Here is a 24,676-nt window from a genome sequence, read left to right as displayed (position 1 = left end):
AAAGGCATTTGTGTCTCAAAATCTTGACAAAGGAAAAGAGGCAAAGAGACATGAAGTATTGCTTTCCTCTCTTGGGCACATGGCATTCAGACTCTACTCAAGTACCTATGATCTTCACCACCTAAGCAGACCACTGAGGACACTTTACGTGAGCACTCACTTGTGCTCCTGGGCAGGAGCAAGGCTTTGATAAATGGGTCTGCCTGTGACAATTTGTCATTCAAGGTATAGACAGGTTGCTGAGCCAAATCTCACAACAATGTGGACACATACATCCTCCCCCTCACCCCGATGCCAGCTTCTAGGACCCATTGACGAATTCACAGCTACTGGGAATATGTGAGGAGGAATTATTTGTTTTTGTATTTTATTGTGCGCTTACACAATGGCTGTTGCTTTCTACGAGAAACCAACATATTTCACAAATTGTTTTTGTAGTAACAATAACAGAAAACCCGGCAAATAATATTATAACAGAGAAGACTTTTGCTTTAAAGGCACTAAAAATAGCTGCTGAAACAGCCAGCTCTCCTTAAGCTGAGGGCTGTGGTCTAGCTGTGTTAGTTGAAAATCTTCCAAGTTTTTTCTTGGAGACCTCTGCCAGGTATGGGTGGGTGATCTAAGACCAGCCCCTCTGTGATACTGAGGTGATTAGAGTCCACTGGGTCAAACCAGAGAGGATGGGTTCAGGGTCATGGAAAGAGGGAGAAATCAAAACAAGCTCTCCCAAGAGCCAGACTCACAGCGCCACAGTGTCTCAGTTGCAGAATGGCACGAAGTATTCATTCGTGCCTCAACAGACTACTTTGTGTCCCAAACTGTGGGTTATTTTCAGCGCCAATTTTTGCCACAAAGGTGATAAATGAGGGCTGAACATTTCTGCCACAAAGGTCATAAATGAGGGCTGAACATTTCAGACATGGAATCATTGTCATCAGCTCATAGATCAGCTCAGTTAGGTGCAAGAACAGAAGAGGACTGATAGTCAGGGCTTGTTCGCCTGGAGGATTTTACTCAGCACATGTTTCAGGGCTGATCTGTGTCTCTTTGATAGTGATATAACAACCAGGTCACAGCTCACCAGTGAGTATGCCTGTATGAAGTACAGTGTAGAAAACACAGCATGGGCTCATGCACACTGCCGCATTACCAGCTTGGCTCTGCATGGAGGCTGCAAGAGGCAGGGGCATGGCCAAGGAAGGAGTGGCTCTGAGGAAGGTGAAGGGAAGAGCCTGGAAAGAGAGACTAAGCATGGAAGGAGCTGAGGAGGGACCGGTAGTGGCAGAGGTCTATGAGTGCTGGAAGGAGGAAAGGTGGCAGCCCCGAGGCCTGTCCCAAGCTTCTTTTGTGGGTCAGTCTGCAGTGGAAAGAGAGAGCACTGAGCAGTGGGATTACCAGGCTGCAGTTATCTAGCTGTGGTTCTGCTATTGAATAGCCCAGAAATGCTGAATCCTTCCCGGTCCAAGAACTGAAACTTAGTGGGAGCCTTTAGCCATCAGACCATTTTTAATTGCAGAGAGCTAGTTTGGTACAAGATGCATAACAATAGATGCTGTTGGCTTAGGAGACAGTCATCTTCTCCAATGCTGGGCATTAGGGAAAGCATCGCATTGCTGCAGAAGCTGTGTGATGTCTGGAGGATTGCTTTTTTTAGGTCAGCATGTCCGGTTCTGGTCCTATGAGCTTTTGGGAATCTGAGCAGAGACTTGGGCAATTCCTGTATGAGCAGCAAAAGACTGCATTGCATCCTAAGTGAATGGTAACTGGGAAACAAATGAAAACTCTCATCCCAGGGGACTTTTACAATTCCCTTTTCCAATTTCCATTTCTATCAAAAGGCAGTTCTCTCTCCTGATGTGAGTCTGTGTGCGTGTGTGTCTATGTGAAGCAGTTCAATCACATAGATGCGCATCTGCATAAACTCCCTTCTAAGATTACAGGCATGCAGCGCTATGGACAAAAGCAACCTGATCTACCAGGGTGAGCACATTATTTCCAGCAGTAAGCGGCTCCTTGCTTAGTAACTGTGCAAGCCCCAGCTCAGCATGTGGACCTCATGCTCATGGTGGCTCAGACAGATGCTGGTCAGTGGTGAAGGTGAGGAGGACCAGAGAGAGAATGGCAGCGATGTGGCCTACACGTTTTACAGCCAGGGAGTTGCTCCTTGGCAGGATAGAAGAACAGAGGGCACCTGGACAGCACGTGCACTTTGTGGGCAGTAGAAGACGCTGTTGCTGGAGCTGGAACTGCCGGTTTTAAGCAGGGTTTCCACAGCAAAACCAGCTTGAAACAGACTTTTTTTGTTTTAAAGCTATGCCGATTTCCCACTCGGCTCTGGAGAAGTCCGAGCAGGCTGCTCCGCTGTGGGAAATAGGCTGTCGAGTCCTGCCCTCCAGCGGCAGTCCGGCCAGGCCTGCCTCCCTGACCACCATGGCCGCCGTCCCCCTCCTCAGCCCCGGAGAGCCCTGCACTGCCCTTACCAGAGCTTTGAGCGCTGTCAGAGGGACGCAGTCCAAATGGCCACTCTGGGGTGGTGCCATGTGCCATAATGTCCCCGTGCCTGTGTGCAGTGGCCTCCCTTCCGCAGGTGACAGCCCTGCCAAGGAGCATCTCCTGGCTGGCATCCATTTGGGTCTCACAGCAGGCTCTGTCAGCCCTCACTGGACAAACCCTACAATAACAAGCCAACGGGCTCTGAGGGCTGACATTTGCCCTCAGCTCGCTGTCTGAGCAGCAGCAGACTTGCAGAGGCAAGTGCTTCTCCACAGCTCGTCCTCTGCATGCAGCTCTCCAAGAGCCAGTTAGGAAAGGGGCTGCTGGGGCCAGATCCTGGCAGAGAGACATCATGCACTTTGCTTGGCTGCAAACACACCGACAGGCTATTTTTACACTTATTTCCTGCTGTTGAGTTGGGGCTGCTCCTGAACTACCAAAAATACTGGAATGCCAGACATGAGTCATGTGCATGGCCAGCATCAGGAGTCTCTCCCGCCTCTTCCCTCTGCCCCAGGGGGAGCTGCAAAGGTACCCAGAGAGGAAAGCTGGCAGCTGCTGAGTCTGAGAGGAGCCACCATAGCTACAGCTGCAGAAACTGCCTGGCCAGGAGTGCTGAGCTGTACAGTTCAAACAGCCAGAGCTGGGCTCTGTCCTTACAGCAAGGGAAACTGAGGCACAAAACGGAGGCCAGAGAAACAGCCATAGCCTGATGTGCCTGCAGTAGCATCACAAGAGGGAAGGAAAGGCTTAGTGCTGGCTGTGCCACCCCACAAAAATGACTCTGCAGAGTTGGTGAACCCAGGGGCACTCCGTCAGCTCCTCAGAGCCCCTCTTGGCACCAGCAGGCTGCAGCTCAGGCCCCCGGGGAGCAGAAAGCCACCACCTGTGCACAGCTCAGGAAAAGAAGAACAACAGGATTCATAAGGGATGCAGAAAACTCACCCTCCAGATATACCTTCCAGGAGACCATGGCAGAGCTGCTGCCTGAGGCCACCTGGGAAGCATCCTGCCTGCTCTTCCCAGGGCGGTGCTGGGTCCAGCTGGCCTGGGTTAGAGGCAGACCTGCTCCTTCACTCCTGTGTGTGGCCGGGAGGGAAATGAGCTATTTCCTATTTTGACCTGTGAGTCACTTCAGCGATGCAAACCATTAGTATTGGCAAAAATAGACAGAGGGCTGGGAAACTCCAGAGCCTGCAGAGAACTACAATTTCTCCCTGCCCACTTTGTCCCCTAGAGAAGGACAAATGCTGCGAGGCACCAGTAGTACCTGGCTGTACCTGCTAGCTTGGGAAGAGGCAGACCCCACCAGGGTCTCTATGACTGTGCTGGTGGACGGGCTGTCACTCGTAGTGTCTCAGACACGGGCTGTGTGCATTCCTGGAGCAGGTGGCTCCTGGTCACCCACGGCAGACCCAAGTCTGCCATCATGATGACAATGGCTTGTAAGGGTTATTAACTACTTTCTGAAGGCACCTGTCTGCTGAGGACATTGCAATATTTCCCAGTTGGAACCAGACCCAACAGCCTCACTGCTGCATTGGCATCCCCTTATCACTGAAGATCCCAACGCACGTTACACAGGTGGATCAGAAATCCAGAAAAGAATAGAAAAAACCCTAAAGCTGACCAGGACTAACCCCTACCTCTAGGCACGTTCACTTTTAACTAAGCTATTCCTGATGCACAAGAAAAGAGAGACACAAAGCAGCCACAGTTGTGTTTTTGAAGAGGATGAGCTCCCACATATGCTTGCCATATTTTCCCATTGGTTTTGTTTGGCCAAATATGCCTTTGATGATGAACGGGAATCTTGGGACTCCTCTTTTCAGCTCAAAACATCTTCCTGTGTACTGAAAAAATGGAGACTAAAAAATATTTGAGGGCACTTAGTATTTTACCCTAACAGTGCATGAGCCATGATCAATAAGGAAATAGTCGCTTTATTTAGTAACCTCTGTCAAACGCATGCATGTTTATTATGTGTGGATATGTCTTGACTGCTTTGTTCCCCTGTGCCCTCTGGGAAGACTCATGCTCTAAATCCGTATCCCTCTGCCATCAGAGGGAAAAGTGTATACCTCCAGTGTGAAGTGTTCTGAGTCACAGGACCTAGAACATTTCTGCAGAGCCTCTATTTCTATCATAAAGAAGCACACGGTCTGCACCCAAGAATCATGGCCCAGAGGCTCAGCAGGATGCAGGAGGACACCAGCATGGACAAAGGGCCACTCAGCTGCTACATGCCAGTGATAGGCTGGCATGAGGAGAGCTCACTTCAGTGAACTCTGTGGCAGCGACACAGATGGGGTTATCTAAGGACCTTCAGTGAAGTATTTATCCATGCACAACAATCCTGCATCTCTGAAAGCTTAAAAGGAAACACTTCTCAATCTATGTCGCAGGCAAAACCTTTCAGCAGGATGTTCCCTTTCTTTCAGGGAACTCTCATCTCATCTTACAGTCTCAAAGTTCTCCTGAGCTGCAGTCAGAAATCAGAGTAATACCTGGCTAGGAAACTTCCAGTGCACCCTCCCTTGCAGTGAAAAGAGGGGGTCCTCAATGTGCAGGGAGGGGGAAACTTCGCTGCAGAAACTGATGAAGCTTGAGATGAGTCCTAACCCAAAGGGCAAAGCACGTTCACAGAGTAAAGATCAGACAACTTCCAGCACGGGCAACATGCTCTGCCTGTGGTTTCTTAAGGAATGGGAGGATAGGGGGAAAGGGCATTTTTTCAGTTTCTGGCTCAGATTGCTGAAGCCAGTAAAATTCTTGCTGCTGACTTCCATGCAGCCAAATAGGGTATGCTGGTGTACGTTCACATGTAAATGCCACTCCTGAGACTGTGAAGTATGTTTGATGAAAGATGCTAAATCAGCACTAGAGGCTATTTATAGACGAGTCCGTAACCGAAGCCCTGGATCTGCACATTCCCAGTCTCTGGGGAAGTTCAGGTCAAATCTGAATTTTGTTGTCTCAGGCATGCATAAACCTAACCAGCCACAGCTGCAGCCAGTGCTGGGTTTTTGTTAATGCAGAACAAAAATGCCCAGAGCCTTGGCTCCAGGACCGCTTTTGTTTATCTGATCTCTTTCGAGAGCCTGAGCCTGCTTTTTGCGTAAGAAGCAGATGGAGGAACAAAAAAGAGCGAAGGCCACAAAACCATTCTGGGTGAGTATTGTCTTGCCAGCTTGGGGAGCAGAGTGAGAGCAAGCCGGGCTCTTTGTCAGAGCCCCAGACTCCATGAGGGAGGAGCACAGCTCCAGGCAAAGGATTTCGGCTCCCATTAGCAGCACAGCCAGTTGGAGCTGCCAAGAGGGAGGGGGGCGTCCAGCTCAGCCACCACGCAGCTCCCACCTGCTTTGCCACGATGACTTCATGTGGCTACCAGACCCCCAAAAATCAGTGCCCGCCATTTTTGCAGATGAGGCTCACATGGGCTCAGGGGGCTGCGTGTGTGCAAGGACCAGCTTCCTTTCCCATGGCACACAGGGCTGTGGCTGCCATGCTGGGCAGACCGAGCGCATAGCACAGCTCAGCAGCTTTGCAGCAGCCTTGATTACCCATAATTGCAGCCTGCTGGGGTTGGAGATTTTTGTGGCCTACCCCTGTTGACCTTCTTGCCCGTCTTATGTTTCCACCAGCGCCCTCCTCCCCCCATGTCCCCCAGTCCTCAATGGGGCTCGAAGAGATACAGAGGAAGCATTAGAAGCAGGGAGGGAGGAAAAAACTAGCTTCAGAGACAGTGATGGAGAAGGGTTCTATGATCCAGTCCTGCGTCCTTCAGGCAAGACTCCTAAAAATCAGTAGTTGTGTTTGAAGCCTGGTGACTCCAGTGTTTTCATAGGTGTAGGATTTGCCATAGAATTTCTCTTTGCTAAAGTCTTGAGCTCTAGCATCTTATCTTGCATGGCTTTTGCTTTGTTTCTATGCATTAGACGACTTCTCTTAAAGATAGCAGCAATAAGTTCAGATCCTGCCCCATGTGTTAATCAATGTTTGAGCACTGACTCCATTGGAATTTACTCAGCATTTCCACCCTGCTACCTGAGATCTAAAAGGGTTTCCAACAAACGACGTCTTACCTTTGAATTAGGCAAAGATTGAAATTCTCAGGCTAGAACCAGGAAACTGAGGCACAGAACATACCCTTGTCTCTAGTCAAACAATGAATCAGTAGCAACTTCAGGATGGGAATTCTGACAGCCGAACCCCACGTTCTCCTCCTGACCATTAGATGGTTGAGCTGATGAGAAACCAGGTACAGACAAGCTTATCCCCTCTTAAAATGACCCTGCAATGAAATTCTCTGTAGTGTTTAACCAGTAAGCACTTTTATTGTTGATTTTGAATCCATTAAGGCTACATTATGTTGGATTATAAGACTTTGGCTACAACTCCCACATTTGCATGCAGGCATTACATTTGCAAGGTTTTCTCAGAAAAAATGGAGCAGGCGCATAAAATGCATAAAGGATATATGATTACAACATGGAAGCAGCATGTCAGTTACAGAAATTTGTACCACATGTACCAGTAACAAACCCACACCCCCATGTAAAACTTCTTTGTCCCTCAAAAATCCAACTGCTTCCTCTGTCCCTCGTCTCCATGCCCCGGCTGTCTATCAGCCCACATCCCCACTGTTTCTGAAAACACATATCTTTTTCTAAAAAAAGTTTAGTACAGTACATTTTTTCCCTTAAAACCGAAAACATTTCTCCTTCACTATCCCCTCCCCCCCAAATGAAAAATCTATCATAATCTACACATCTGTTCAAGCACTGTTGTATGTTAGGAATCTCTATTGCGTTACTCAAAAGTATCAGATCAGTAACAAACTTCTAAACAAACTAGGATGACCCAAAAATTCCCCTTCCCCCAAAACTACAGAGAACTGAAAATGCTATACTGCATTATCACACTTGCATGCATGTATCCTGAGCCACCTGTATTTATTCACCTTAAGCCCCTTTTAATAAATAACTGTCCAGCAGTAACATCCAGAAGTGTGCTGTCTCCTCCAAATTAAACTCTATATTTACAGAAGTAGGGCTGTTTTCTCAGTGAAATGTGTTTTTTTTAAAAAACAAAACAAAATAACAACAATAAAAACAGCAAACAATTAAAGAGAGAAAGCATATTACTGATCATGTTGTCTAAAGACCAACAGGAGTAAAAAGCATTAGGAGCACCAGGTGCACATGCATTTGAACTGGTACAGTTCATGAAATAATGTCATTCATTGTTATGCTCGCTCATTCAGATGAGGAGCTGATTCTTTTCCTTTCTTTTTTTTCCTTTTTACGTTTAGGACCGTCTGCTCTGCAGGCTACTCCTACAGATGGCAATACATGCACTGAGGTTGAAAGATGGCCATAAATACGCTTTGATCAATGTGGTTCTGTATCAGCTTTAAACACATGGGGTTTCCCTCCCCGCTGCTTTGCACCTTGTGTCATTTCACATCTGTGCTAAGTGTGAGCCAAAGGTCCCTCGAATCCATGTTTTTCTCTTGGATTTGGGGAAGCATTAGAGACTCACTTTTTGCAAGTTTCAGATGATGCTATATGCTGGAAAATACAGGGGAATCATCTCACATGAGAACATTTCTTAGCAGTGTAACTACTGTAATCACAATTGACATAGAAGCATACCAAAACAAACACTGAAATATTAAGCCAGTTAGAGGGATTTTTTCCTTTCATTTCTTTTGAGCCAGCTCTCAGCTGATGGACACCACTATTACTGCCTTGATTTCAGTTGGCCTATGTTGATCTACACCAGGTAAGGATCAAGCTCAACAGATGGTAAAATAGCAACCAGTTTCTCCTACTGCATTGTTATAGTGCCTGAGATCACTGCAAATGGGTACATTTCTACACAACCAAAAGGCCTTTCTGTAGCCAGTGCAGCATATTCACTGCCCCTACCTTTGCAAAGGCAATTCAGTTCAGGTTCACTTTCTCTTCTTCCTGCTTTACCGGCAAAATAGACCTGCAGTGCTCCCATCACAGAAGCTGCAGCCAAAACTTGAGTTACACACCAAATGCTTCATTTTATATAGTGAAAATGCTGGGAACTCCATTTATGCTGAATCTAATTTTCAAATTCATGGTGCTTCCTGCTTTATCGTACATGGATCTGATCACCTGGAAGGCCAAACCACTTCTATCCTCACTGCACTTGCAAGTTACGCAGAAATTGTCAGTATCTGTTATCTCCGCAAGAGTGGCTATTCCAGCAAGAAGAATATTCCCCTCAACTGCAAACAACAGGCATGATGGACGTGTGATTGTGTGAAGCTGTCCCTAAGCCAACACCTCCATTCTCACTGGAAGCGAGTCAAATTCTACCAACATTAACATCAATGCAAATCTGCAACAACTCTGCTGACCCCTCTCAAGACCTGTACAGGTGCAAGACAATACAAAATCTGGCTCCCAGGCTTTTTCATTAGCTAAAGTTTACTCCTGACCCATCAATTCAACTTTATTAGCAGATACTAATTCTGTAAGCAAGTTTTCCCTTTTATTATTACATCATTTGTGAGCTCCGCCACTGTTTCAATCTCATTACCACCTGCTGATAAGAGACTTGGCATTTACAGAGCAGTGGTCTGCCCCACTCCCACAAGCAGCTAAACCTCAAACGCCATGTTTTGTCCTGGCAGGGGAATCGGTTTTATTACCCTCTGCCATTTCAATTCCTGGTTAGCATTTGTTGGCTAATCATTCTTAGACAGCCAACATGAGAGTCTGTTCGATTCAACTGTATGTACACATTACAACTGGTCTTAGACCCAGCAAGTTTTATTTCACATAGGCTTCCATACAACCAAAAGAATGTCAGCCAATGATCTCTGCTTGTAAAGCACCTTACCCCACATCCAGGTCCCTACCCCCTCACTGCAGTCATCCAGTTCCTTTCACTGGTGTCAAAAGTGGAGCTTCACCAGAACTGCACTGGAAAACTGGACATGTTTTAGTTTCGCCTTTCAACTCAAAGAAACGGAGATAAGTAAGTGATGACTGTGTGTGACGCACTGGCTGCAAAAGGCCTTTCCATTCACAGGAATGCTACTCTCCAAGCAATTTTTGTAAAGGAAGAGAAACCAAACAAAAACCTACACAGTACCCACACACAAACACAGACACACGCACACACATACACACACACTTCTCTCTCCTCCTAACAGAATCCATTCTTATGGACCAAATTATGCAGACCCTATTCAAGTGACTAAAAAGAATGAGGATAGGGTTGAGTGCATCCCAATTCTCCTTTCTGATCACAATGAAGTCACAGGTCAGCAAACTACTTGGGCATAAGGATGTTCCTCTTGACTTGCAGGACATTTTAATGCATGCAGAAGTGCTTTGCTGGCTCAGGCCTAAATTAGGAACAGCTCCAAGACCAGCTGGCACCCACAACTGTGATTCCACTACCTGCACCAATATACATGAGGTAAGAGCGTAACTCAAGAGAGCAGAGCAGTGCAAGAGGAGAAAGAGGCTCTGTGGTTCTTCTGAGTTTATTTTTGACAGCCTCAGCTGCATACACACGGCATGTCACAGTGATCAGCATAGACCGATGAGAGCTTGGTATGGTGTTCTGCAAGTGGGACTTCCACTGGAAATAGTAAGCCTGATTTCTATTCGTACCAGTGCAACTTTATATGCCTGTAACAACTGCATGAAGAGGCCTTAAATCTGGAGTAACTGCATGATACAGTTAGTGTTTTATCTTGGACTTATGTGCCAGTAACTACTGTGATGTGCTACACACCCACACCTACACACAGATGGAGAGATAGGTATATGCTGTGTCATAATGCAACATAAACATTATTTCTACAACTATCCTAATAACACAGCCAGTGCCAAAGCGAACCAGCATAGGGATTTGCAGCCACCCTCTCCAATAAAATATGATAGGTAGTGGTGGAGAAAAAGCAAGCTCAGGTGTTATTTTGATTCACTAGGGAATGATCTGGGCACAACCCACTTAGGTATTGCTTAGTGAACACTAGTCATGGTCTGTCCCACAATCCCGCGTCATAAATTCCCACCTCTGTGTGGGTGCTCACATCACTTTCTGATGACACACAGAATTGAGGTCATGGGCGAGCAGTCACAATGTTTGGGAAATCCTCTAGCCAAACTTTATCTAAAACAGGGATAAAAGCTCATACTGACACTTCACGCCATGCCCCTCCACCACAGGTAGACTGCAAGGTTACATATTAGTGGGATCTGGGCTGTCTAAAGAAAGAGCTACTCAGAGAGGAATTCATGGTTGAATCACAAAAGGATCTCGTTCTGCTTGGCAGTAAGATCAAAAGGAAATTTATCTAATTAAATAGCAATAGAATCAGTCCCTCAACGCTGCTGATATAACTAACACATGCTGTTTGCATATTACAGCATTCATGCTCAAATTGCAGGTATATTTGCTTCATTTTGGACCATGTTTTCTGTAAATGAAAACTAAACACCTAGCCAAAACATTTTTCTCAAAATTCCTCTGAACTTTGGACAAATCTGAACCCAGGTCTTGTTCAAGGTCTGGATTTCTAGAACCACTATCTGGCCTTCACTGGCTATCCTATGCAACCAAGTCTAAACATATGCAGAGATAGCAGGCTCAAAACTGATTTTCTCAGGAGAAAAAGATATCCCTCTTTTATGATTACTGTTGCTAGATTACTGGCACATAGTCTCATCTCACCTCATTATTGTTATAGCTTTATTATAAACTTTCATGGAAATTCCATCTGCAGAACCAAAGGCAGAAAGTTATCTTTGCAGTTATTGTTCCATATTAACGTCTGGATGCAGTACTGTTGGGGAAAAGAAAGCAAATTCCTCAATGAACTATGTTTAACCAACTTGCAGGTGGCAGCTATCAAAACAACTGATGCACGTGTACCGGCTAAAGTTACTAATGAATGACCTGACATACCAAGTCAGACAAGTGTCATATGTAAATAAATCTTCAAATGTATACATACAAAAGCTGCTACTGTATCTAGATGATCATTTTGGTTTGTTTCTATACCCCATAGCTCTGAATCTATCCACTGAATGTTTACTCAGCACGTGTGGTATAAATATATTCATACACTAAAATTGACACTTGGCAATTTTTCTTTTTTTTTTCTTTCTTCTTTTTTTGCTGACCAGCAACAAATTCTGATATCTTTAACTGTAAACCAATACTCAATAAATATGCCGTGTTCAGCAAAGAGACATGTTTTGTCGATCAGGGTTTTGCTGCACTCTAAGCCATGGGCTGCGGGGGTGGGCGCGAAGGAGGAGGTCCAGGAGGGGCTCGGGATGGGGGTGGTCCAGGAGGTGGCTGCCTGGAAGGGGGCTGCAGAGACACAGGAGGAGAAGGATTCCTTGGAGCATTGTTGAGAGGAACATCATCGCGCCGTGGCAGCTTCGGCGGTGGGCTGTAAGGGGCAGAGGTTCCGTCCGATTTCACTCGAGTGAAGTTTATGCATCTTCCCTAGAGGTAAAGAAAAATTCATTATTCATAAAAAGCAGGTGTTTTAACTCATCAGCAGCTACCCAAAGGGACTATAAGCAGAGGGGCCAGGCTGCACTTAGAGATCTTCATCCAGTATCATTCACTGGGTCCTAGACAGGACGTTCAGACCATGCTGTACTAAATGTCAGCGCTAGAAACCAATGCTTTCCTTGGGTTTCAGAGCTCCTGCCTACAGAGAATAGCCTAGGACTGGTTTAAACCAAAAGGTACCCCAGTGTGACTTTGCTCACACGTGCCCTCTGCTCTGCTACTAGAGCTATGCAGAACATGCCTAAAGCCACAGCTCCACCAAAGTCATACCTGCTTTGGTGAGATCCCTGACTGACAAAGCTCTGCTTGAAAAAAACTCATAGCAGAGACACCATCTGTAGCTTTCCTTTTCACAGTGATGCTAGCCTAGCTGGTGTCCATGCTTTGAACACTACACTGGGATAGTACATCTGTACATCTGTCTTCTATGCTCCAATATAGATGTGGCTTCCCTCACAAACACCAACAAGGTGTGGACCTTGCACAAAGGGCTCTCCAATGAGTCTGTTTTCAGAATGGATGTGGGATGCAGGCAGGCAGGACCTGATGGGAGAACTGTGGATGGAGATTTTAAAACAGGAGTAGCTTGGGTTTGAACAAAACAGCAAGCACTGGGGATGTCTTAGTCATCCAGGGGCTAAATGCAAATACATCAGGGTTTCCTTTAGCCAAAACAAAGCTTTGCATAGGTTCCCACTAACCAAGCTCCAGACAGGAAGAGAGACAGACCCCAAAGACCACCTAGCCTTTCCTGTGGGGAGCAGTCAGAGGCTCCTGGGCACTTCAAAACCTACATGGCAACCTCAGTCAGACACCAAGATCTCTGCTGTCTGCTGTACTTGTTCCTCCCCACAACCTCTAAGTTTTGTTACAAACTGCCCCACTATTTCTGCGGAGGCCTCGTGAAATCCTGCAGACACAACCCTGTGTGAGGAGATGCAACACTTATGCAAGAACCCAGCTGCCACAAGCTTGGCAGAAGCCTGTGCCTGGAAGTCAAAAAGGCCTCTCATCATCATGTACAAAGGCTGGAGATGAAGACTGCCTGAAAATGCAGGAGTGACACTGCCAACAGCCCATTTACGGGAGCTAGGATGTGGTTTCCAAATAAGTAACTGTGGGCTGGAAAGTACCCATCCCATCAGTGATGAACTCCATTTGCCAGCACCTTTTCCTTTGTGCAGCAGGCCTGTTTTGTTCCATGTAGCAATCATCCTAATGAAAATGGCCTCTACAGTTCAGCACAGAGGGGAATGTTACCTGTTGCTCTCTTTTCAAGGCAAACACTAGCTGGGGGAAAAGAAAAAAAACTGTTTGGTTTGTTTAGAAAATATCTGTCCCAGAAGGCATCTTCCCTCCACTGTTTTGAAAGACTCACAGAGCCACGATGCTGATGACAGCCAGAGGTTTAGGTTGCACGCTGGAATCAACAAACCAAATTCAGCTCAAGGTTATGCCAACATCCCCCAAACAAAATTCAGGAGAAGGACTCCAGATTTAGAAAAGCTTATCTCAGAGCTAAGCAGCTGTAGATCACGATCCCCACAGCTACCAATGGCTGTGATAGCAGGGGAATACAAGAACCCACACCGGTGACAGTTCGCTGCTAGCTCACTGCTGCCTGGCATGAGGAAACTCTGAAGGTGTTTAGGGAATGGGCTGAGTTTGTGTGGTAACCCCACAAATCACAATTTCCCCTGGAATCCAGGCAAAAGCCATCTCAGCTGAACCACAAATATCTGTTTTGTTAAGTAAGTGACTTCCAATGCCTGCACCTTTGTTCATGAAAACTATTTCTTTAAAAGGAAGGGAATTAAGTCTATAGCTTCTCTGAAGAAAGGCAAGCAGCGTATCAAGAGAAGCTTGTGTAAGCTCCAGAGAGCTCAGAAAATGACTCAACAAATGTACTAACGCCCAAAGGGTACCACCCTACCACTTACTTGGATTGGATGGCTCAGGGCTTCAAGAGCTCAGCTGCAGCCAAGAGTTGTTTGAATGGGCGTGTTGTTGCCTGTACATGAGACATGCTCAGTAGTTCTCAGTCCCAGCTTTCACCATCACAATTCATGACTACACTTAAACAACAGAGTCAATAAGTAGGATAAAATCCCCTTTCTAAAAATTCAGGCTTGTTACAGCAGACTTGGGTTATGAACCAGGTTCAAGGCAATACTATACTGGGGCCAGAGCCTTTGCACGGAGGCAAAGGGCAAAAACCAAGGTCTTGGTTACTTCTGCAAAAAAGATAAACCATTGGATCAAAAAAAAAAAAAAAAAGTCGATGCTTTGCTCTACTCCATCACAAAACTCAAGCCCTCACCAGCATTGCAGCGAGCAGCCATCCTTGTCAGCTATTTGTCTTCTGCTGTGCTCCATTGTATTCAGAGCACACTTGGAAATTCAGCAATATTTACTGCCATGCAATGAATGTTACAGGTATATTTAACAGCTGTACTGCAAATACCTTTAAGAAAACTCAGCCTTGATATTTATAAAGTTATGAATTTAGAACAGCTAAATAATCACCCAGGACAAAAAAAAAAAAAAAAGAAAAAAAAAGTCAGAGGTATTCAGATGAGATGCACCATATGGGGAGGGAAAAAATTAAGGACAGAACAATCTCCCTCATAGTAAATGCAAAGCTGCAAACCCAACACTAGTGCTTTTGCCTACGAGCCTTTCCTGCCTCTCTGTTGTGTCTCTCTCCCAAACATCAATTCCAAATACACTCATAGTCTATAATCAAAGGGGATCCCATAAATCTGTTTGCATTACTTTCACTTCAGTTGAAGTGATAGGCGACGTCAAACTGCTGCCAGTTTCTGCCACACTCACTGATTTGTCAGACAGATGGGTAATTTAAAGGCCATGCGCCGCATTGTGTCATGAAAAATACGGTTGGGTTGGGAGAGTCTGACAGATAGAGGCTTGGATGATCGATGTATGTATTGTGACACTTCCTCACAATAGATTATGGGTGTTAGCCTACAATCTCATATATCAAAGACTTCTGGTGAATACTGGAGCAAATCCTCCTGAGCACTTCAAGCAGCCATTGATAAAATGAGGCCGAACTCTTAGCCAGTGTTAGGTTTAACAGCCGAAAGGGAAAGGGAGGAACAAATGATAATAAATCATAAGTCATAGATTGGACTTATCAAGTGTATTTCATCAAAGGATTTCTAGGTTGAAGAATTAAGCCCTCCACTCATCACACTTGCTTAATAACAGAGTGCCACAGCTGTTCTACCTAACATGCACATCCCTGGGGGGTTAGTTTACCAAAAAAACCGTGATGTTTCTCAAATAAACATGCTAACCACAGGATTTTTAATATTCTCTGTTTGAAAGGATTAAATAATTTCCTCTCCAAAGGCATATAAAGGCTTTTAAACGACAGAGAACATGGACAGAAATCAGGTATCCTGCACACTCACCTATGCTCTCCCTGCACAGGGGATTAACAGGGATTAAGAGCCACCACCACTTTAGTAGTGGTAACAGTATTTTTTTTCCAGAAGCATGGTATACACTAAGTGTTTTAGGGAAGGTGTCAGAGTTGCAAGGTGCAGTAATACCATGATGATCTCAGGCACAACAGCTGTCGGTAGCTGCTTTATTGTTTTCTAGGAAGCAGACGATCTGCGTAAATCCAGTTCTGTCTGGTTTCAGCCCCACTCCCAGTACAGCATCCCTCAGATGGTGCGACCCGCACCGCGTACTGTCATTCAGCCACCAACTGAAGGTCAGCAGTGCGCCATATGGAGTTACGCCCTTACTTCAGCTCACATCTGCACAGTCTTCCTAATGCACAATTATTTTGCCTCCCCATATGTCCATCCACTTGTTAGGCTCTTGTTATGCTGCTTGCCAAATTGGCTTTTCAAAAAGTACAAATACTGAAGCAGCGGGATCTGCCCTTGTCCCGACTCCAGCTTTTATCCCAGTGTAACAATCACATGTGCAATTCAAGCACTTTGTACTTCCAGGCAATGCCTCCTCGACCACCTAGGATGTGTTTTTGTGTATAATTTAAGGGGGGGAAGGAAGGGAGGAACCTCTTGAAAGCCACTGCATCTTGTTTCTGGGCTACTTTCATCTTAGTGCTCAGTACATCATTCCCCAGCGCTTGTTCCCCCAAAACCTTTAGCTACTACTCAGCAAGTTTTCAATGGAAAGGAACAACTGTTAAAAGGATCCAGGCAATTCAGACTGCCATGGGCAAGTCTCTTCACCCATGATACTAACAGCACTTCAGCAAAAAGAATTTAAAAAATCCACCCCATCTGCCAGTAGCCATCCCTTTTCTCTGTTCATTTGAATACAGGCATTGGTGTTTAACAAAAATGAAATCCAGTTTCATCTCTGTGCATGCCAGAGTGTTTGTGTACACAAAAGTATGTCTGTTTCTTATTTTTAGCTGCATTAGTTGACCTAATGAAAGATATCCTTCCTGTTACAAATTTTGCTTGAGTTTTCATTCACTCTTGGTTTTGCTTAGGGAGTCTCAGTGCTGCAATTCTGACTAGCAGAGCGGGGTATCTGACTGAGGATGACTGAGGAAGAGTTGGCTTCACTTAAATGTTTACTGAAATTTCTTGGTCTTCGACTTCGTAAGAATATGACACTTGCCTTTATATTTTAGAATGGATTAAAATAAAATAATTCCTTTAAAGTTTGAGCATAGCAATCCAAAACACTGGACCACCAAATTAAAAAAATAAAGTAGCTCCCAGTCAAAAGTATTACATTTAGGATGCTGAAATCTGAAATGAACATAATTGCCTTGGGCTCAAATGAGTAGTCACCTTTCTCCCCAATTTTGTTGACGGATGTCACTGGGATGACTCCGCCAGCTTGCTATGGATGTGGTTCGTCAGCATGTAGCTTCACTTCCTAAATATCTGTTGATAGTTCAGTGTAAAAGTGGAGCTCTAAAACTGAAAAGAATAGATTCAGGTTTTTATGCTACCTACAAAACCACAAGAGCGAGCATCTACAAAAAGTCAGAATCACTTTAGCTAAGTGAAGGTTTTGATCCACACACCCAGAAACAAATGGGATATTGTCGTGGTTTAACCCCAGTCAGAAGCCAAGCACCACACAGCCGCTCCCTCACTCCCCGTCCCGTGCAAGAGGTAGCGGGATCGATGCCCGCATTCTCTACTACTAATAATAACAGTAATGAAAAGGAATATAACAAAAAAAAAAGGGGGGGGGGAAGGAAAAAAAACCCCCAGTGATGCACAATGCAATTGCTCACCACCCGCTGACCGATGCCTAAGCAGCGATCCGCCCCTCCTGGCCAACTCCCCCCTGTTTATATACCGGGCATGACGTTCCATAGTATGGAATACCCCTTTGGCTAGTTCAGGTCAGCTGCCCCGGCTCTGCTCCCTCCCAGCTTCTTGCACACCTGCTTGCTGGCAGAGCATGGGAGACTGAAAAATCCTTAACTTAGGATAAGCGCTACTTAGCAACAACTAAAACATCAGTGTGTTATCAACAGTATTCTCACACTAAATCCAGAACACAGCACTGTACCAGCTACTAAGAAGAGAGTTAACTCTGTCCCAGCCGGAACCAGGACAGATATATACCTTTAAGATCAGGGACTTTTGCAAAAGTTGAATCTTGGAAAAATTAGAGGACAGGGTAATCCCTGTCCTCTAATAAAGAACAAAAGTGTTCTAGCAGAAACACCTACGCCGAGTATCCTAAAACAGCAACAGTATGGGAAACTTAACAAATGTATTTATGAATGAGGTAGATTATGGATACAATGATTTTATAGAGAAAGAGCTGGACCGAGGTGGTACAGAGTTCCCACTATTTGAGTTCCCTGGGCAAGTGTCAGGAGTAGCAGCTGGGTCCGCAGGAGCCAGGATCTATGTGCATCAGCCTTTGCCAAAAGCTTCCTCACACTGCACTGCTTCATGCTGACTGTGTGTTGAACATGTCACGGCTCATTAAAACCTTCACGGATTTCCTGGGAATTGCACTGATTACCCTGCAGCACACAGGCTAGAAATTAGTGAGCCGCTGAAAGAGTTTGTCACGTAAAACCTAAGCCTGCCTGGTTTTCAGGCATATTCAAGTAACTTTCACAAACTCCTACTCTTACATTTGTAAGATATTGTTTTCGTGTTGAAAAATAAAGCATTGGGAATGTCAGAGATTCCCATATCAGCAGTTTGGTGGCTGATCATGCTTTCAGGTCAATAAATATGTAATTTATAATTAATTTCTAATTAATTTCTAATTATATTATTTAACAATTAAATGTTAAGCATCACCATTAATTATACTGTTGTTATTGCATTAACCATTAACAATTAATTTATCAACTTATAATTAATTTTTATATGTAGCCATTTTAAGTTATTAGGTCTCAAATCAAAACATGAAATATCATCAACATAAAATACTTGTTTGCATGAGAATCTGACTCTTTAAATATCTTCCAGTTTCATAAATCCCCTCTTGTCAATAACAATTTTCTGGGGATCTATTTGGCAGCTCAGCACTGATGCCTAAAATGATGGTAATCCAAAACTATGAAGAGATAAGAGAAAATAGGATCCACTGAAGAGAGGAGGATTTTAAGAGTAAGGTCCAGTAAAGTGGCAGTGTCCAACAATGAGAATAAAATTATTTTCTTTAGTGCTGCTTTTAAAAAGGAGAATCAGTTCAGCCCATTGTTTATCCAGTGTATTATCTGGCCTCTTTACAAGTAAACTCCTATCACTTCTGCTCCCTCCTTCTATGATGGAGTTATTGGAAGGGAAGGAAGTCACTGCATTGGGGATTATGAATCACTCATATTGTAACAGTGAGGACCCTATAATGCCCTTAGGTACATCAGATAAATTCAAATTGAAAATTACAAAATGATGAATGCACATGCACAAGGATGATCCAAGCAGCAGCAGCAGCAGCAAAGTCTGTTTACAGCACAGCGTGAGTGAGGTGGTGCTGCCAAGAGGTGTAACCTACTGGGCTCACTCAATGGCCTTCACACCGCAAAAGGAATTAGACTGAGCTTTAAGATGTGGGAGATAACACAGCTTTAAACAGGACACATGTCCTGACCCAGGAAGGGGCAGTGATATTTAAAAGCAGCTGAGGCACATGCGGATCCTTCACACAGTCCACACAGACGCTCTTATAAGCAAATTTTGTGCCTTTTCTCTTACTTTTTAGCAACTAAACTAAACCGCCCACAAGCCCCAGTCACTGGCTCATTGGTGCAGCACCAGGGAGATACAGCACAAAAAGTTAATCCCTGCTTCAGAAACTCTGATGCCCAAGTCACAAACGAGAAGACAGCTGCATACGGGCTGGGAGCAGAGCACACGGTGTCAGTGAGACACAGCTAATCAATGCCTTGGGCTGACACATTCAGAGTAAAATCTGTTGGCTTAGCCGAGGCATGGCCCACACTGCTGCCCAGAAAGCCCAGGCAAGAGCCGAGATGCCTCAGCCCCTTGTGCAGAGGCAAAGGGGAACCGGCCTTGCTTTGTAAAGGAGCTGGGAGAAGGAATCCTTCAGAAGCCCAGTGTGCCCTCAGACGCTCTGGCTATGGGAGCCAAATAGCTGAGAAAGTGGGATTTATGGGGTGGGGAAGGGAGGAGAGAGCACAGGAACTCTTCTTTTGACACCACGTGTGTGATAACCCCATCCAGGGGATCCAGGGGCCAAAGGAGATGGGTTGCCAGGGCAAACTCACAAACAGGCCCATGGCACGCACCGCACATAACAGCGGCAATAAAAGTCATCTTTCGGTTCACTTGCTGGCCAAGGGAAAAGTCAACAACAACCAAAAGTCTTAATTTTCCAGGTAAAAGAAATATGTCAAAATAAGTTTCACTTGGGCTTGAAACACATATGTTGTTCAATTAAAAACATCTTTTCTTTGAGTTTTGGACAGAAAAGGTGTTTCCAAACAAAAACTGAAAATATTGAGACTTTTTCAAGGGTATTTTTTCCACTTCATTCCACTAATTCCACTAACATGCAAAAATATTTACAGACCATCTAAAGAAGCAGTTTTTTAGCCAAAACAAAGACAGTCATGTGGAAAATGGTGTCCAGATCTATTAGGGAATTAAGATAGGAACTGTTTTGCAGTAAGATTAATAGCTGCAGTATCTCAGGCTACTGTAGCTTCTTTAATCAGAATACCGAGAGTTGAATACAATCAAGTACTGATAGGTTCCCAAGACATGCACGTCTGCAGACACTGCTCCCCAGTTCACAGTCCCAACTGTGCACGGCACTGCTTGAAACCAGGGGTGGGTCCTCTGGGAGCAGTCTATTCAGTTAGTTTGAAGACCAGTGCCGGAATACACTGAAGAAAAGTGGGCTACTTTCAATTTACCCCTGGAGAAACCAGCCAATAATGAGGAATCTGAGGGAGTAATAGCTCAGCCAGGGAAACTGGCCTTTTAAGCTAGGACCAGGACCCTTCAGCAAAATAAACGTTGTGCTGAACACATCCCCACCATCCAGCTCTCACACGCCTGATACCACTTTTCCAGCTTAGGCACACAAGGAAAGTGACATGGAGACATGGAGCAGGTGACATGGAGAACCATCCCAGTATTGAAGACAGGGCTATTCAAGTAATTTGTATCACACTCCATTCACCAGGGAGCTGCATGTTGTTTCCAGCCCCGCCTTAGCAGGAAAATGCAGCAGTGGGCTACAGACACCTCCTGAAAGAATGGCCAGAGTCACAAGATATCTTGCAGGAATGCACAAAACATCACATGTCTTGGACCTTGCTGAGGTTGTGGCTGAAGTAACGCACAGTGCAGATCCATAACAAAGCCTGTTGATTCTAAGCTCTAAAAAAGCTGAAGTGGCAAAGGGAACAGAAAAGGGTAACACTGGGCATAATCAAAGTTAAGGTCTATCAGACATACTTTATATTCAGTACTGATCTCAAAGGACAGTCATGCCAGACCAAATCCCACCCAAACCTGAGAGAAATATCTTAACCTAAACCTGCACTCACACTGCACGATTTACTGCCTTCCTCTTTTCTGACCGCTTTTATGGATGAGGCTCCCAGAGTGGAGGAAGTGAGGAGAGCCACTGTCAGGTCATGTCATCTACCCAAGGTTATGCAGCAGCTTTGGGGAAAAAAAAAAAAGGTATTTACAAGTTCAGGACTCGTGACTCACATCCCTTGTTTTAACCACAGCACCACACATTTCCACACTTGAATGCTGACCAGACTAGAATGTGGTTCAAGAAAAAAACAACAGTGGTTGGTTTGCAAAAGATTTTTCTCTTTCCTTTGGCATTTTCAGGGAAATGGACAAATTTTGCATTTGTTCATCACCTAGAACGGGGAGGGCTTTGGAGCATAGCAACAAGAGCAACAAACATTTGCTGGGTGCAACAGCCTTGAGGTATTGGCGGCTTGCTGGGAGGAGCAAATTAGGCCACAAAGGACCATAACTGGTCTTGCTCAAACTGCAATTAAGTGTCATCATGCTTTCCAGGGTGAATTATTTGATTGTCTCTTCAGGAGCAAGCTGGGATTATGGCGTGCACAGAGGAAGAGCACAATACTCTTTACCCGCCTAGTGTATAGGATAATGCTGGAGACTCAGAGAGATTTCTGGTGAAAATGGTTATTATTTTTCCTTGCCTCAGCCAAAAATGTAAGATCCTGGCCCACCACACAGACAAGCTGCCTCTTTGTTTAGAGTCCGAAAACAGATACGAGTATCCCCAACCCATCTCTGGGTAACTGGCCCTTAAATGGCTCTGCTGCTACCTAGAGCAAGTAGATGGTAAACCCACAATTCCCAGGTTCCTCTGTGCCTATCTCACAAGGATTTTCTTCTCCTGGGGTAAGACTCATACAGTTCATTATCAGTGCTGGCATATTTACAAAGCACAGAAAACCTCTTCTCCCCCAAAAGCTCCTATGTTAAGTTGGATGGAAGAGCTCCTTGGGACACAACCACCTTATTATTTCTAGGAATGAACACACCAGGGAAGCAACTCAAGTATCAAAGTCCTGACATGGAACTCTGCTTCCCATTGCAGGTATGCTATAGAGACCTAACACTCCACGCAAATATATCTCTGCCATGTTTCCCCTATGCAGCTTGACCAGTCTATCAAGTGCCAGCTTTGCATTTTGAAGTTACTCTTTTCCATGAGCACCCCATTGCCACCTCTCTCATACAAACTGTTATACACCCTGGTTTCAACTTACCAGAGACAGTGGCCTGTCCCCCAGCAGCAGAAAAAACCCAGGTACACCTCCTCTCATTTTTCAAAGCTCTGCTCCACTCAGAATGCCTGGCTTTAGCATTGCAAGAAGGGACACTGCTCTTAGTAGGCTTCGCTTCAAAGTTTCTGTATATCCCGCTCCTTAAAGTTATCAGCCAGTGAAGACTGAGGTGTCTACTTGGGTAATTATGTTCCCTCGAAGAAACCCAAAAAGGAGGGAAGGAGAAGGGATATGTTCACATGCAAAAAAAAAAAAAAAAAAAAAAAAAAAGGCAGAAAGATCTTAAAACACTGCAGAAACCACCAGTGTTTGCAGTTCTGTTGTTCCAGGAACAGTTCCTATCTGAGACTAAAACTGGCATATAAAACTGGAGGATTTTATTATTAACCTGATGTTTATGTTCAAAGCAAGATTAAGTTAAGATTAAGACTTAACCAACATAGCTCATAAACTCTTCAGATTGTGTAGTATCTTTGTGTTACTCGTACAATGGCAGATACAGTGATTTGGGTTTTCTTCTGGTACCACAATATGAACCATAGTAGTTTATACAAGAACAGAGGCATCCAGAACTACAGCTCCTCTGTAGAAAGTAATGATGCAATACCTTTTGATTTTTAGTTATCACTCTGTACAATAACTTTAGTATGAATAATAGTATTAATACATTATCTTACACAGTGTTTTTTATTTCTAGAGCTCAAACACCTTCAGAGGAAGGTAACAGTATTACTCATTCTGCATACAGGGAAACAGATTCCTACAGTTACTAAAAGTATGTAAGCAGAGAGCTCAGGAAGGCTGGGTAGGTTAATTTCTGGACTGTTACCCAACTCAGAAGACAATGAAGGATGCACAGCTCCCAGCAATCCAACTGAAACAAGGTAATCACGGGTTCAGCATTGATCCAAGGGTGCTGGCCGCAGCATATCTGTTCATTTGCATGTGCAAATTGTGGATCTGTACATGCAGTCCTAGTAAGCAACTACATGTGCATTTGTGCACTTGTCTTCTCAAAAAAGATGTACCTTCAGTTGTGGGCTTCCTCCTAGCCCCAAGATAGTCATCTGATTCCAAGCCAGGCCTGCATAGCTTAGACACACTGTACTCTAAGTACAGTTGTGGAGCATCATTGAAGTGCTGCCTGGAAAACTGTGTTAACGACATGCAAGAGCCTATTCCACCAAGGCAGATAGGCCAGAGTTCCAGTTAACAAGGGACTAAGTCACCAGTTCTTATCCCAAAGTCACATTCCCTATAAAAAACTGAGAATCAGACCTGATGAACCTGTTCCTTTACCATAAACAGCAAAGAAATATCCAAGTGGTACACACACTTTAAGAGCAGCAGAAGAGCCCCGTCTACCTAACAGAGTCCATCTATGAAGTGCTCAAAGTGCTGTTAGCAACATGGTCTCACCCTCCTAAAATTTACTGTTCATCTCATTTATCACTGTGGAACTACAGCACAACAGAAATGAAGTAACTTACATCAGCTACAGCCAGGATCTCCAAAGTCACATCTCAGTGTCTTAACCACAAGGCCAATCCTTCTTCAGCCTGTTGTGTGCTAAGTGGCACCAGCCCTGGGATTTGTACCCATCCTTTAGAAGAGCCTCTTGTGGTTGTTGTTACTGAGTGTGCCTCTGGCTTCCAAAGACGTGGACAGACCGCTAGTTCCACATCCTGGGAACTGTGCATTAGGACATTGGTCCCACACCAGGGAGCTTTTTTCCCTCATACCACACCTGCTACAGCAGGAATGAACCTTACCGATACTGGTGTCCTTTGCAAAGAGAAAAAAAAGAAGTAAAACGGGAGCTACATGTGTCACATTTTCATTGAAAGTGACGAAGTGAGATCACCTACTGCGGCAGGCGATGTCCTCATCTCTTTAATTTTTCAGCAGCTTATGAAGGTAATTGGCTCCAGAAAGGTTAAGCAACTGGAGAAAAGCCCCAGAACCAGGCAGCAGTCGCTGATGAATACAGTCTGAAGGAGCTCAGTGCTGCTTTTCCAGCACCCCCTGTAGCTCTGCCAATTACTACTTGGGTGATTACAACACATCTCCAAGCAAGTGGCAGGAAAGCCTATTAAAGGCCATTACTCGGTCTTGAAAAGAAGTAATTAGAATGAGCTCCAAATAGCACTGGTACGTGGGCAGCTAGCGTGGAGTGACAGGCGGGTGCTGCCATCCCCATGGGCTGCATTCAAGCTGCTGACCACCTGTAGGTAGCAGCCAGAAAGTAATTACTAGTCATTAATAATCCATAGGTTTGGTGTCCCACCATTCATCTGAGGAGTCCCAAGTGCCTGGCAGGACTTAACTAAACCTCACAGCTGT

At 44.9% G+C, this 24,676-nt stretch overlaps 1 protein-coding gene across 2 annotated transcripts in view; it reads right to left on the bottom strand.

The window, feature by feature from the left end:
• Positions 1–7,240: 7,240 nt before the first annotated feature.
• The window catches only part of ANTXRL (ANTXR like), a 62,808-nt gene continuing 45,372 nt past the window's right edge, over positions 7,241–24,676 (bottom strand). For both annotated transcript variants that reach the window (XM_050898983.1, XM_050898984.1), the window contains one exon: positions 7,241–12,006. In XM_050898983.1, coding sequence (XP_050754940.1) covers positions 11,776–12,006 — 231 coding nt within the window. In that variant the 3' untranslated portion in view covers positions 7,241–11,775. The remainder of the gene's footprint in view (positions 12,007–24,676) is intronic.

The sequence above is a fragment of the Gymnogyps californianus genome, chromosome 6 (assembly GCF_018139145.2).
Source record: "Gymnogyps californianus isolate 813 chromosome 6, ASM1813914v2, whole genome shotgun sequence".
NCBI classification, from domain to species: Eukaryota; Metazoa; Chordata; class Aves; order Accipitriformes; family Cathartidae; genus Gymnogyps; species Gymnogyps californianus.
The sequence above is the reverse complement of the archived record's forward strand: the minus strand, read 5'-3'. Positions and strand labels throughout refer to the sequence as shown.